The sequence below is a fragment of the Lampetra planeri genome, chromosome 43 (genome assembly GCF_965212315.1).
Source record: "Lampetra planeri chromosome 43, kcLamPlan1.2.h2, whole genome shotgun sequence".
Classification (NCBI taxonomy): Eukaryota; Metazoa; Chordata; class Hyperoartia; order Petromyzontiformes; family Petromyzontidae; genus Lampetra; species Lampetra planeri.
Window position 1 is genome coordinate 3,656,057 of NC_136149.1, and position 16,051 is coordinate 3,672,107.

The 16,051-nt window shown below is 50.1% G+C and overlaps 1 protein-coding gene across 2 annotated transcripts in view; it reads right to left on the reverse strand.

The window, feature by feature from the left end:
• The window catches only part of LOC144732603 (uncharacterized), a 98,735-nt gene extending 89,635 nt beyond the window's left edge, over positions 1-9,100 (reverse strand). For both annotated transcript variants that reach the window (XM_078614076.1, XM_078614077.1), the window contains exon 1: positions 5,307-9,100. In XM_078614076.1, coding sequence (XP_078470202.1) covers positions 5,307-8,068 — 2,762 coding nt within the window. In that variant the 5' untranslated portion in view covers positions 8,069-9,100. The remainder of the gene's footprint in view (positions 1-5,306) is intronic.
• Between the last annotated feature and the right edge of the window lie 6,951 nt (positions 9,101-16,051).

The window sequence follows — 16,051 nt, forward strand, 5'->3', positions numbered from 1 at the left end:
AATTAGGATTACGCATTGCTGATGTTTAAGCCAAGTGTCACTTTTGTCTTTACCCGCCGGCGGAATATGGCTTCTCTGTCTAATTCCTGTGGATGACAGGGGAAAAAAGAACCCCTGCACCTACAATAAGTGATTTACTGTCAGACCTGCTTGAAGGCAGCCATAAAATCAAAGCCAGGCCGAGCACAGCGAGGGAGCATTAGGGCGGCAGACGTGCCGGGAAAACTGCGCGGATCTTTTGCCACGTGCTTCATGGCATCAAGGCCTGCTTTGACTCACAGAAAGGTGGGGGGGGGAAGAGGAGACGGGTGGGCGGCGTCAACCGTTGCTCCCTTCCCTGCGTGTGCCAATCGGAGAGGACGAGCCAGGCCTCGCGGAGGACGAGTGAGGCCTCGCTGAGCGACCGAGTCACCCGTCGTCGTTTTTGCTTCGAAAGCCGCGGCGCGCCAGCGGGCGCGTAAACAATACAATCGGCTCGTTGGGTGAAAATCCATCCTGCGGGGCTGGTGGCACACCTTGGCGATCAGCTGCATTAAAATGAATTTATTCCTTACGTGGGGACAAGAGCGGTTTTTTTTAGCTGCTCGTACATAAGAGTCAATTATTTACGATGAACGAAAAACGTTCAGGAAATTTCTCGCAGAAATTACATCAATGCTGGGCTACGTGCGCAGTAAAGGGCAATGCGGAAAATTCCATTGTGGTACTCCTTAGTGCATGCCTCTGCATCTACAATGTCCAAAACGAGCTGGCAGAAAATAATCACTTGTTGAATCGAATTGTGGCAATGAAGCGTGACTATTCATCAAATCTCTGGGGGGGGGGGGAGTGTTGGAGGGGGATGAAGGGGCTGAATTGTTACATGCCACCTGAGCAGGAAGGCAAACTGCGTGTGAGCGACGGTGGGAACAAGTGGAGGAGGAGGAGGAGGGTCGCAACTTACATGCTCTCTTCTAAGCTCAACAAGAGACCCATAATCCCAAGGGAGGGGGGGACTCACTGTTAAGGTCTCCACGGCCCAAAGCCTTTCCATCACATGATTACAATGACACATCCTGCCAGCATAAACACGAGCAAGAGGGAGTCGGTACATTTCTTAAGGGACATTTTGCCCACTTCCTATTAACTAACCGGGTGGCTCACCGGTTAGAGCAAGTGGCTCGCAATATAAAGGTTGCAAGGTCACGTCATTCCCTACGGAGGTCAATAAAGTGAGTACCAATTTTGGTGAATGTCAAAGTCGCACCTCCGCTTAGCATGGTTTGCTACGTACGATGCAATAGAAGCTCAATATACAAGTTCAACATACATACGTCATATGGATAGACATATTTCGATTTAAAGCTTTCGTGACTGCAGGGATTCATCTTCTTGGTTCTTTCGGTAAAGTCACGTAGAAGGGAAATAATAAAATAATAAAAATACAATTTCACATAATTAAATACAATTCTCACTTGTATTTTATTATGTTTTATTTGTATTATTTCCCTTCTACGTGACTTTACCGAAAGAACCAAGAAGATGTATAGACATATGTTGTACTTCTTTAATCACCGCACGTAGCCAACCGTGCTAATCGGAGGTGCGGGGGAAAGAGACCGAACTAAACACAAAAAGTAGCTAAAAAAAATGAGTTTTCAATAAAAAATTAAATGTGCATAGCTCCAGTGGCTTCCTAATATTGGAGAGTGGTTGTCATATGGATAGACTAACTCGCACCATAGAAATGTGGGATTTTCACCACTGGCTGACGGCTGTAAATAGAAGATAAGTACCAATGCCTAAATGCTAATGTGAACAAGAAATCACTCGGAGTTTAATATTAAGCACCCCCCACCCAATCCTTCAAAATTATACAAATTGTCAAGAATTGATTATGATTTTTGTTACATTGTCGAGAATGTCTAGCAAAGGTCCATTCACATACAAGAATGAAATCAGTAATCGATTCTTACGATTGTATGCCTTTATCTTGAGCGTACGAATCGATTTTAGCCGACGAACTGAAGCGTCGTCACACGCCAACGTCCCACCGTGACGGCGGCAAGTTACGCACGTTACCAAAGCCGGGGCGCCTCACAGCGTCTACATTTGATGGCGTGAAATGTTTGCGCGCGCGTGCGCAAAGAAGGGGGGGCGGTTGGGTGGGATGGGAGGGGAGCGATAGGCGAACGGGCGCTGGCGCCACATTAAGCGGCTCGAGTTGCATTCCTGTCGGGCGTTTCGGTGGCGCCGCCGCTGTGCACACGCGCGCACATGGGGGGGGGGGGGGGGCACACGCGTGTGCCGGCCCCCCCGCCAACCCCACAAATTGAGCAGCGCGACACCTGCCAAACGACTTAATCCGGCGAAACAAAATGTAGAGCAAATATAAAATGAGCACAACTGCGCAGCCGCTGAGGGATGAATGCATGGGGGGCACTGACGTCAGCCGTGCGCACGTGACCCACCTCGAGACAATGCGCCGTGCTCGGCTACATTTAACGTTAAACAATTTAAGCCAGAGAATTTACAAATGCCGGCGAGCAGACTGGCTCTATGCTGCTAGGATTTTCGGAGCGACGGCATTGGTGGCGGCGCCGGCAGAGAGAATGGGCAGCGACGTCACCCCGATCGGCGCGCAAGCTGCTCCGGGACAAAGCGGTGCACAGCTGCAAGCCGCCACGATCGGCGTTAAGCGACCAAATCTGCCGCGGAATAACTTTTGGCACAGCTTGAGGTGTGGGCATGCAGATCAGCGAATTACACGTACATCCGTCCAAGCTGTGGTTTTTCCAAGGGGGTTTGGCGGCTCCGTCCGAATGCACGTGGCCGCTCTCAAATGAAGGGTCGAGCTCTGGCACAAAGTTAGATGCGGCGAGCTGCCCCAGAATTGACCCGGTGGGGTGGGGAGGTGGCGGTTTAAGTCGTATTTTCACTATAATGACACATTCCTCCAAGACAAAAAACCATCTGGTTAAACCCGTGTGCAAAACATATATATCAAAGCTGAGCGGCAGGTTTCCGTGACCAAATTGACCTCTTTGTGCTGATCAAAACATTCTGTTCTCACAAACCAGAACCAGGATCTTATTTAAAGCTGAACAAGCAAGAGGTGGATGGAAGGCGTGTGGCGGTGGTGGTGGAAGTGGTGGGGGCGGGAGGGTAACATAACAGGTAATCATTTCAGGCTCAGTCAACTTAGAAGAAGACGCTCACTGGGTAAAACATCTGCAGTCAAGCCAGAGTAGCAGGGAAGGGACAACGCATGCTGAGAGGCACAAGGCTAGGCAAGGCCCTTCCCAATGCCAAACAACACCTTGAAAACCGGCATGAACGTCTCAGCGTGGGTCGCCCAAGAGTTTGAAATGTGGAAAAAGGAGGTGGTGGGGAAGGAGGGGCGCCACAGCTATGCAACCCACTCACTTGTCCACCTGCTAATTGTTTAGTTAGCACCGCTCGCGCTGTTTTCTCTGGCCCGCATGAGCAAGTTTTCAAATTCTTCCTTGCCCTGCGCGTCTCGGCAGACGAGCGCTTTGCAAGGCGACAGGTGGAAGCGTATCGAGTGTTCAGCAATACTTCAATCTTTGCCACTTGCCGACAGACGTTATTTCCAGCCCACGTTCGTGCTTGACATTTTATTATGGTGGATGTAATTACAATCATTATTACTTCAGTTTAAACGCTAAGGGTGTACCATCATTGGGTCGCTGCCTTTTGAACCGAAATCTTCATTCAGGCTTCGTATTGATTTCAGGGTTTTCCTGGTTTACTCCATATTCGACCCATTATATTTTTATTTGCTTCAGGTGTTATTGTATTGGCTTTGTAACTTCAGGTCGACCTCAAAACTTCTAGTACCATCCGTCATTTAAATGACAGTTACGATCAATTCACAACCACCACCGTCTACCGTTAAGATGCCCGAGAGATTAACGGGACTTAATAATTGAAGCCATATGCAAAAAGTTAACATTTTCAAGTGCATGGCAAAACATTGGTGAAAAATCAGAAGAGCATGTTAAGTACTTCGGTTTTATATTCTGAAGAGGAATATCTTTCAAAGGCCAATAAAACCAAAACTGTATTACTTCAAGCAAAGATACAGTATTATATGCATCTATTTTTTGTATTTACTTGCAAAGTGTTATTTTTCAATGTATCTATGAGACTGACTGTATTTAGAGTGTACCTTTAACTCATGTACCTAGAAGGAAGTGGCGGCTCTTTAACTTTCCACGGCCAGCCCGTGCTAAACCAACATGACAAGTCCCCTAAAAGTGGCCTGTTAGTAACAACACTTGCAGTGTAAAAAGCTTTGAGGGGGAAAAAAAGTGTCCTAAAGAAATGACCTTCAGCTCTTGCCCATCTTCTGTCGGAGAAGTGTTGACCAAAGGTTGAGGTTGGAGGCTCTAGTGCTGCTCACTTGCCCGAAATTTGCTAAATCACCATCACAATGCTGCTTTGCCCCCCACACGAGTCGCTAATAGCTGACTATATATCTTTAATCTTAAACTAGACATTCACTATGACTTCTAAAGTTTCACTCCCAAATCAGACGTGTAAATTGGGCTCATTGGGAAGACAAAAACATGCACAAATGCAAAAGTACTGGACACACCGTCCAAGAAAATTAAACGCTCACATTGGGCCATAGGACTTACCGCCTGCCTGACACGCCAACCATTGAGCCTCTTGCGGGAAACACACAGCCGACAGCAAACTTTCTCCCTCGTGGCACAAGAAGGCTGCGCACACTATGGAAGACATTTTGGCTGACGTGCACGCACAAAGCGCGACCCAAGTTTTGTCCAACTTGAATTTGAAATCTACGGTGCCACACAACACGCTGATCACTTCGCGACGGTCTCATAAACGCAGTCTGGCCAATAGATGTTGGTTGGCTCTCTCCGAAGATTAATTCGCTCCGCGCGTTTTTCCTAAGAACTGTCATCACACTTAAAGCTCGTTGATCCACTTAAAAAAACGCATTATACAAGGAGCTCTAAATCACACATTGCAACGTGGGTGAAATACCAGTGACACAGCGCACGAAGCCTAATGCGATGTTGCATCACGAAACCACTTACACACTTTCCACTCTCTATGCCAAGAAATTATACCTTTATACAGCAGCTGTTACTTCCAAGTCTGGAAAAGACTTGGCTGTACACAGCGGACACAGACTGAGAAACACTTAATGGCCAGAGCAAAAGTTGGAGATGCAGGCGAACAATTGACACGGCGAAGGAGGGCAGATGAATAACGGTGCACACATTAAACTGCACGCACACTGGCAACCCGCGAGCGCGCTTGCGAGCGGTTACCTCTCTTCCTCCGACTCCAGCAGGCCTTGCGTGGCGCCGACAGCCATGGGCAGCAGCTGCGGGATGACAGGAATTCCTCCGGCGAAGCCCTCGCCGTGCACCTCCCCGTGGGCAGCCGCTCCCGACGGATCCTCCGGGTGGCCGCCGGGCAGCTGGTGTTGTGTCTGCGCAACGCTGTACGCCAGAGAGAGCAGCGCCTGGCTCTGCTGGTGACTCAGCTGCTGCTGCCCGTGCTGGAGCAGTAAGGAAGCGGCCGCTTGTGGGAGGAAACTGCCGCCGTATCCGCCGAGATCGCCACCGAGGGTGAGAGGATGCTGCAAGCCGAGTGGTAGGGGTTGAGGAGCGGCGCCGCCGGTGGGAGCGCCCGATGCGAGACCCGACACCGGCAGGATCTGCTGCAGGGGCAGTAGCCCATGCTGCTGCTGCTGTGGTGGCTGTACAACCAGCTGCGCATGCTGCTGTTGAAGCACGGGGCCTGGCGGTCCCACTGGCTGGGACGCCTGCGGCTGCTGCATTGACTGTTGGTCCGAGAGCATGGGAGGCTGCTGTTGCTGCTGGAAAGCAGGCTGACTCAGGGCCTGTTGCTGCTGTTCTGACAGCACGTGTGATTGCATTGGTGGCTGCTGAGAGAAAGCTTGCTGTGGTGTCATAGGCTGAGCCTGCTGTGTCAATGGCTGCTGCTGCTGAAAGTTGTGCTGGTTGATGGCCTGCTGTTGTTCCGACAGCCCATGTGTAGGCATTGACTGCTGAGGAAAAGCTTGCTGTGCTATTGGATGTTGTGTCTGCGGTTGGAAAAGCTGCTGGCTCGTGGCTTGCTGCTGCTGTACCAGAGATGGAGACTGAGGTGGCTGCTGTGGCATCATGGGATTCTGCTGCACCACTTGAGGGGACTGTTGAGGATTATGCTGCGAAAGCTGCTGCCCGACCATCATCACTGGTGGCTGCTGTCCTCCTGGTTGCTGCTGCTGTTGGCCTAACTGAGGCTGCATTGAAGCCTGCCCGATCTGCTGAGCTTGCTGTCCTATTGGCTGCGGCTGTTGCATCACCTGCGGAAGCTTCTGCTGCTGCTGCCCCAACAGTGTCTGCTGACCGAGTGGTTGTCCTGGCTGAGGCTGCTGGTGGGTCACCTGAGACGCCACTGACCCCTGATGCGCAATGTACGGTTGCTGGGTCGCAGCCGGATTGTGAATCACTTGATGGGCTATGGACTGGGCCGGCTGTCCCAATGCTTGCGGCTGGGGCACAGCCGGTGTGGCTTGTGGGTGCTGCCCACCGAGCTGCGAGGAGGCCATGGTGGCCGCGTTCCCTTCACCGGTCTGCGCGGGCCCCGGCATCTGGGTCACCGTTAGTGACCCCTGAGTCAAAGCACTGCCCCCCATCATCGCCTGACCCTGCGGCTGCACACCCATCTGCTGCTGCTGCCCGGCATAGCTCATTTGCTGCGGCTGCTGTGGTGGTTGCGGCTGAGTGGAAACACTCACCACCTGCTGCATGCCCACGGTTTGTATCGAACCCTGCCCTCCCGCCGATTGCACAAAAGCATTCACATTTGACAGCTGCTGCTGCTGGATATTGTGCCCTACGGTGTTGCCCTGCTGCTTGTTGAACGCCGCGGGCACGCCCGAATTCACCGCGTTAATACCGCCCTGCTGAGATCCGTAATCCAACGAATTCACGCGTGCCAGCGCAGCGCTGCTGGCGGCATCGGCCGTGTTGTAGGACGCGGCAACAACCAGAGTCGAGGCGCCGCTCTCCTTCATAGAGTCGTTCACATTATTCCTGGCGGCCGCAGCCGCAACTGAAGCTGCAACAGCAGCAGCAGAAGCGGCGGCGGCGGACGCATCAGCCGCTAGCGAGGCGCTCTCTTTCTCGTAATATTCAGTGCAAGTCCAGCGACCCTTTTTGTAGGGCTCGGTGGTGGTGTCCAGCTTCACTACGCGGAAGCGCGAACTGCACACGGGTAGATGGTGATGGTGGTGGGGCGGCTGCTGCTGCTGCTGCAGGGGGTTGGAGGGAGCTACCTGTGAGGAGGGCGCAGTGGCCACGGAGACGGGAGCCGCCACCATCGCCTGCGCCGCCGGGGGAGGAGTAGCAGGAGGCACCGCCGCCGCCGCTCTGGGAGACGCCACTCCGGGCTGAGCTTGAGCCGAGAACGCGGCCGCCACAGCGGGGCCCGCAACCGTCTGGCTCGAGGGAGGCGCTGCTGCTGCTGCTGCTGTCGATGCCGCCGCAGCCGCCGCTGGGGAGGGGGCGACCCGAGTCGGCGCGGTGAGGTTGGCGGCCGCGCCGTGCCCTTGAGCCGCCGCGTTGCCGGGCCCGAGGTGCGGGCCTCCGTTGACCATGAAGACGCCGCCCTGCGCGTGCACGGGGGTGAGAGCCGGCGTGTCCACGCCCTCGCCCACGTTGTTGAGCGTCTCCTCCGAGGAGCTGCGCTCGTAGGCGCCCGGCTCGAAGTCGGCGTTGCGCGAGCCGTCCAAGATCTCCGACGAGATGTCCTCGGTGCGCGATTCGTCCAGGTCGTCGTAGCTCTCCGTGTCCTCGGCCACGCTGTTGGGCTGAGCGGCCGTGACGCTCGTGATCTGGAAGCCGCTCTTCTTCTTGGTGGGCATGTGCAGGCTCTGAGAGCTCGGCTGCTGCTGCTGTTGCTGCTGCTGATGATGCACATGCTGCTGCGGATGCTGAGGACCCGGCACCGAGCCTCCCCCCTCGTCCAGCCCGCCCGTGTTGAGGCTGCCTCTCCGCGGCACCGACGGGTGCGCCATCTTCTGTGGTCACGGTGCGGAGTGCGAGAGACACGCGCGAGACCCGGGGCCGGATGGGCGTGTGGGTGGGCGAGCGAGCGAGCTGGCTGTGTCTTGATGAGCCAGATAATAAAGGGCTGGTTGGCCGAGCTTGACTTAATGGGCTCGCCCAGACTTACGTCCGGGATGAAGCGCTCGCCGGCCAAGCCGGACTGTCTTGCTCTCTATATATCCAGGATGGTTGTCCAAGCCAGCAGGGCTGGCTGTCTCCGTGCTAGCTTTGTAAGGCTCGTCGCTCAGGCGTGTCCGGTCACTTGGGCTGCCTCTCCCCCAACGAGGTGAGCTCGCTGCTGTGCGGGCTAAACAGGAGACCGCCTCCCTCCCTCGATCTGCCGCGTTCTCCGGGCGATGTGGACGTGGGCGAGCAGCACTGCCTGCGCTTTTGATCGGTATGATCTTGTCCCAGAGAGAGTCCGCTAGGACTGACTGTCCCCGCACTATCTCCCCTTTCTCCCTCGGGGATATATCCCGGCGGGTACAGTAGAAGCACCCACTCTCCACCCTCTCTGCGGGCTAGACGGGCTGCCTGCCTGCCTGGCTGCCTGGCTGCGTCTCGCTCCAGGTTAGACGGCCAGACTGACTGGCTTCCCCGCCGCCTCTCGCTCCCTCACCGGCGCGGCCCCCTCCCCTCCTCCTCCTCCTCCCCCCCCCGCCGTGTGCCTCCCTCAGGCGGCGCGGAGCCCCACCAGCACCACCACCACCAGCACCACCATCATCTTCATCGTCGCCGCACCGGCCGCCGCGTGTCCTCTCCCGACGCTTGCTGGAGTCGGGGGTAGGGGGGTGGGTGGGTGGTCCCCCCGTCGCTGCCTGCGTCTCCTCACCCCTCGGTGTCGCTCCTCCTCCTACCCAACCCCGAGTGGGGGCTCCTCAACCCCAGCGTCTCCCTCCTTCTCCTCCGCTGCCCGCCGCGTCTCTGACACCGCGGGAGCCGCAAGCCTCCTCCTCCGCCTCCTCCTCCGCCGCTAGCAAAGATGGCGACGACTGAGGGCGCGGTGCACGCCGGGAGAGGAGGGAGGCCCCCGCATGGGCGGCCTCGGCGGTGCCTGCGCCGCGCGGGGCCGCGTTGCCAGACTCTGGAGGGTTTCCCTCGCACTCGTTCGGAGGCGCCTCTCAACGTGTGGAAAATCGGCGAGAAGAATTGATGGTTCTAGATTTGAAGCTTTTGTGACTGCAAGGATTGATACTCTTGGGCTTTTTCGGTAAAGTCACGTGGGTAAAAAAGTAATAATGGTATAATAAAATAATAATAAATGAAAATAACTCAGTTAAATCACGACGTTTCGGAAGCAACACAAGCCTCCATCATCAGGTTTAAGACTGCTCAAGTAAAATTACTGTAGCGTGTGAAGAGAGCTATTCAAGACACGTGTTTTTTTAGAATGAATGACTGATGACAATTTTTATGTTTAATATGCTCAAGACGGGGGGCTTTGCACCCGTGTAAGGAATGCCGGAACGTGAATCGACGCGTTTTTTTCACGATTTGATACTCGAGCACACGGGAATCGGCCATTTTTTTTACGATACGAAGCTTGATCCATGCTTGATCCATGCTCGAACACATAGAAACCGACGATATTTAATATGGTCAAGACGGGTGACTTTGCCCCGTGTAAGGAATGCCGGAACGTGAATCGACGCGTTTTTTTCACGAATCTATGCTCGAGCACAATGGATTCGGCCATTTTTTTTTACGATACGAAGCTTAATCCATGCTTGATCCATGCTCGAACACATAGAAACCGACGATTTTTAATATGGTCAAAACGCGTGACTTTGCCCCGTGTAAGGAATGCCGGAACGTGAATCGACGCGTTTTTTTCACGAATCTATGCTCGAGCACAATGGATTCGGCCATTTTTTTACGATACGAAGCTTGATCCATGCTCGAACACATAGGCACGTGTATTAATTCGGCCGCCCATTGACGCTGATTGGCTTTCTTCGACATGAACATAATTTATCATTCATTCTGTCGCGGATTCATTTTATCCCGTTACAGCACGACTCAGAATATGTATCCATAATATGGGTTTTTTTTTCACGATTTTTATTAACTCACTCTATTGTTGTTGTATCCTCAAATCTTGTTACTCAATTTTAACCCATTTCCAATGTGGTATCGACTGCAAACTTGGTATACTTATGTCATACTGATGACAATACTATATTCTATCATTAAAAAAATACATATTTTTAAACAGTATTTTTTATGTTATGTTTCGGCCTGGGTCTAATTGTCCACGATAAACTGACGTTGGCTGTAATTGGCCACGGTCGCTTATGTTATGGCAAGCTTCGGGCCACTTCCTGGAGTCGTGGAGTTCTGCCATTACTAGTACAGTTATTTTTTAATATTACTTGTTTTGGGTTAGATCATCTAAATATATAAATGTGTGGTTAAACCTGCCAACACCCGACACAGCCAATTAGTAAGATTTGTCATGTAAACAGAACGTACCAATTTGCTCAAGAAGGGCTCACAAGTGATGTCATCACATCTACCCCTCTATTGAAGGAACGAAATGGGAGGATTTCTCCACAAATCTGGCTGTCGCCTGATGAAGCTGGTTGTAATTACTGGCAAAACGTCGTACTCAGATTGCTCTCCAACACACCGGTGTGCTGTACTAGTGTAATGAGCGACTTCCGCGACACGTTGTGTAAAGGGTACTCATTTCTCACACTGGGCACAACAAAGGCCAACCGTATTCTTCTCACTCTGAGTACAACACTTAGATATTAACGTCTCTACTGGCTACACACAGCCGATCACTCGGCGTGGTCTCACTGCCCTCACTCGGCTACGCCGCTGGCAGGCGGCGTGACGAGGATGGCGATGGGAACCTCGCAGGAGATCTTCCACGTGGCCGGACGACGGAGAGAGATGACGGCGAGCAGCGACGCAGCCAGGACCCAATAATCCACACGCGAACCTCGAGCCCCGGGTCCGCTACCCCTTATATCCCTCCTAGGCGTGGCTAGGCCCTGCCTCTGGCCACGCCCTCTCGTGGAACCTTCGAGCAGGTTCCCGGAGCATCTCGGCCAACCCACCTGTTACCTTTGCCCCAGATACCTCTGCCTCTCCGATTGGATGTTCCCTTAATCATGCCCGTACTCGTGTTTCCCTTTCCGAGCCAGCAGGCGTCATCATATCATTACAACGAGTAACGAATTGGCTTGTTCTGTTCACGTGATAAACCTTACTAATTGGCTGTCGGGTGGTGGCATATTTAACGACACATTTATACATTTACACGCTCTAACCTAACAAAAAAACCTGTATGATGGATACTGGTCGCGAAAGCCTACGTGTTAAACATAATTATGTGTGCGTGTTTAGTTATCGTACAATCCAGATTGTAAGACGCACTTCACAGTTCACTAAGATATGCGTCCACGAGGAGGAGCAGGGGTCGGCAGTCGCGTTGGGGCTCTTAAAGGGCCTGCTTCATGACGTTATTCCACTCTTGAAATATTCGAGAGTTTTTTTATTTGTACCGAATTTGAAACAAGTGGCCCTTGTTGTTGTTACTTTGGTTGCCTACTCCTGACCCTGGATGGAACCTCGCTCATTTCACGGGATGTGTCGGTTCACGCCAACTGTGGTGAATAGTCAAACGTAGAGCAGTGCGTGTTATAATTCGGTAGATACACGCGTGCTGTTGTGCGTAGTTTGGTGCAGCTGCTGGTGTTTTGCTGCCCTTGATAGTGGGCGCACAAGCACAATTAACAAATAACTCAACACATTCGTCAACAACACTGTTTGGCCTTAAAATAAAACATAATATATTTTATTACTACTATAATGAGCCAAGAATGTCTGTTTGTGTGTAACGTGCGTGACGTCACTCCACATGCCGCACCCCCCGCCCCCCCCATCATTAATATTCATGAGCGGGTGGATTTTTACACTCACGCAGAAGGTCGAGCGGAAATGTTTTTTTTTTCCGCAAATTCGCTTTAAGTTTAACGTTTCTTTCTTGAAAGAGATTCCAAGAACACAGGAGGGAAATGATAAAAATATATAAAACATTACAATTCTCACAGCAAGAACATTTTGAAAAAAGGCTTTTTTCAACATTTTCTTGCTGTGGTTTTCACACCTGATAACGATTGCTTGTGTTGCAATCGAAACGTCGTGAGAATAATTTTTTTATTTTTTATTATTTCCCTTCTACGTGACTTTACCGAAAGAACCAAGAATATGTACTTTGCGTGTTATTTTTGTTTCTGTGTGCAGAGATATAGCGGACTGATTGTATTATCGACATGTTCCCCATCATCCTGGTGGTGCATCGTAAAGAGCAAGCACACATTTCTTGTTTTGAGTTGCAGGGTGCTTTAAAAAAATAACTTAAATCACCAAGATAAATGTACGCACAAAGTATTGTATTAGGAGTGCAACAATTAATCGATTCGTTGACGACTATAGATGATTTATTAATCTGATTGTGTGCGTGAAATGAGTTAACCTGATCCCTCCAGCGACTAGAAGCCGCTAAAAGAAAGATTCTTGAACCGTGAACCTGAATTGTGACAATCCATCGAATCGCGATTAAAGTTAATCATTAGATCCCTAATCGAATCCCTGTTAATTCCTTCCATTTTAATCATGTGCCAGACTTATAGTCATGGGTGGAGTTTGCTGGGGGAGGCACGGGGGGGAGGCAACCCCCGCCCAAATTGGACACCTTTATTAATTTATTTTCAGTAGTTTACAATTAAAAATAAATTAATTACAAGCACCTGCGATTCATAATGTAAGGGACAAAGCGAACCCCATGGCGCCTCCCCCCCCCCCGAAATATATAGAAGTCAAACTCCGTCTCAGCCTTTAGCGAAGGACAAAATTCCAAGCCGGTGTTTTTCAATTTTAGTATAAATGGAGTCGTAAAATACTCATAATTGGAAACTCGGTGTAAGTGTTTCCAGATGGTGTTTTTTTTTTTTAAAGACGTCGTGGAGGTTGTATTTTTTTGCGGTGGAGAAACGAACGCGGCGTGACATTAGCGGTGTGCGCCGGACTGCTATTTTATTATTTCCATTCGACGTGAATTTACCGAAAGAACCAAGAAGATGCCATGGGCACGTTTGGGCCCTCTCCAAAAGGGGTCACTGAGATCTCGTCCGGAAGCATTCTTTGTTTAAGATCGACGTTTGGGAAACATTTCAGCGTTTAACTGGAGGATTTTCTCCCCAAAATCTGACACCACCGTGCCGAGACTCCGAATCACGTCGCTTCTCCACTCCCTTCTCTGAGCAGTAAAGTCGAGGGAACGCCTTGTGGCGACAGGGAGTAATGTGAGTTATTTCCTTTCGAAGGCTTGACAACCGAGCCACCAGTCACCCTCCCCACCCCCTGCGTGAGAGAAGAGGATAGAAGAGTGTGTCGGTCCGTGCAATGATTGGGCGATAAAGATGAGAGGAGTAAGCAAACACTCAATGTTCCAGGTTGCTCAAGGGCACCAAATGTTGTATGTACCGTATGTACACTGAACCTCTTTCGCATCGTACGTAGCCGACCGTGTTAATCGGAGGTGCGTTAGGAACGAGCAGGCGTGCACCAAATATCTGCAAAGCACATCAATATTATGATTATCATCTCGCCGTTTTCTATCGCTATATCTCAATTTTACATTGCTCATCTCACGATATTTCTCTGCTGTCTGCATCTCTCTTAACACATTCCTGCGGAGGGAGCTGGTAGGAACGTTTGGTTGCTCGGTCAATGGCCAGGGTCAACGGCGGCGTGGTGTATTCCGCAAATATGCCGGCGTGAGTAGGTTAAACGTTCAGTTTTATAAGGGCACCACGGGGTGACCAGCCCCTCCCCACCCAGCCCCACCCCTCCCACCCCCACCCAGCCCCACACTCCCCACCCAGCTCCTCCCCACCCTCCCCACTCAGGCCCTCCCCACCCAGCCCCTCCCTGCACGACGGACACAATAATCCCCTGTGGGCTGATGTAACCAGGAGGTTCCTACCAGTATAATCTGTGCAACTCTTTATTTGTATAGCTTCCATCACTAAGTTTCTGTATTGTACCTCTCGCCTCTCTATATGTTTTGTCAACATCTCATATCACTACATCTCTCTGCATTACACATCGTTCTTCTAACCTTGATAACTCCTCTGTTTACATTTCTTGCAACCGCTACAGTTATATATTGAAACTCTCGTCTCACTACATCTCTTATCTTTTGTCTACGGCTCAACTCACAACATCTACGTCGGCCTACACCTCTTCTGCCTTATCAGTGCATGTATCTCTCTTCCCTACACCAGAGTTTCCCAACCTGGGGGTTTGCAGACCACTAGCGGTCTCGCAAGGCCATCGAAAGAGGAACTGTTGCAGATACTGAGATTTATTTCACAACACAGGAAGCATCAGCCTTTCAATCCATGCGAGTCAAGCAAGCACAAGTTAATCGTTTTGTATGGCTTAATAATTTCAATTTGACGTTTTTTTTTGTAAATTTAATTCGTATTTTGTTTTGTTATTGGCGAGCAATGGTCAGAGATATTTCGATTTAAAGCTTCTTTCGAGACTGCAGGGATTCATCTTCTTGATTCTTTCGGTAAAGTCACGTAGAAGGGAAATAACAAAATAATAAAAATAAAACATAATAAAAAAATAAAAATAAAACAAAATAAAAATAAAACATTATAAAATTATAAAAATAGACATGATAAAATAATAAAAATAAAACATAATAAAATTTCGATTTAAAGCTTTCGTGACTGCAGGGATTCATCTTCTTGGTTCTTTCGGTAAAGTCACGTAGAAGGGAAGTAATAAAATAATAAAAATAAAACATAATAAAATAATTCTCACGACGTTTCGGCCACAACGCAAGCAGCCGTCACCTGATGGCGGCTGCTTGCGTTGTGGCCGAAACGTCGTGAGAATTATTTTATTATGTTTTATTTTTACTATCTTAACTTTGGAGCTTTCGTGACTGCAGGAATTATTCTTTGGTTCTTTCGGTAAAGTCACGTATAAAGAAAAAATAATAAATTAAATAATAGCATACGACGTTTCGATTGCAACACAAGCAATCATCATCAGGTATAATGAAATAGCGACATAACATCTAACCAGAAAAAATTGATAGACAGACATATATTTGTCAGAGATATTGTTTTGAGGTTTAACAGTGGCCAGCGGCCCATATGGGTGACACACCGCTGCTCTGCACACCCTATTGTCATCGCCATAGGAGTTTGTACATTGACAAGGCGACGGAGGGATGGGATACCAAAATAGTATTCCTACTGAGGTCGCACAATTGATCAGTAACCACCACTAGTTCCGTCAATTCAGGTAAGATGCTGGGCTGTCATTGGGCTGGCCCACCCACCATCATAGAACACTGCTTTCACAGGGTCACGGCCTCCCTTTATGGAACATAAACCGGGCACATAAAACACAATGGATGGAGGTGTGGGCAATGGTCACGGGGGAAGGATTTTTGCAGGCCACAATCCCTTTTAAAATGACATTAAGGCAGGCTCACGGTTTGCAAGAAATCTCTCTTAAAAATGAAATGCTGTCCCTGCAACACGATCCGTCTAAAGCGTGCCACGAAGTCACGGTTACACTCTCTGGAGACGGACGTGGAATGGTTAGACTATCTGCAGTGTGGATGTATAGGTATGGCTGCCACCGTAGATTTTTTTTTTTAACGAAATATCCGGGCACAACGATGACGCATGAAATGACTGCACTTGAAAGTCATATGTTCAAACAATTAGGTGGTTAGGACATAGGAGGGAACACTAGCGATACTTAAAGAGTGAAAATAGTGCTGAGAAGACCCATCTGAAATATATAATGGCCATACTAATTACATTCAGTACAAGTGGCAACGCTATGCGCAGTGCAGTGAAGACACAACTATTTTTTAAAGATAGGATAAGACAGGAGTTTCATGGGTT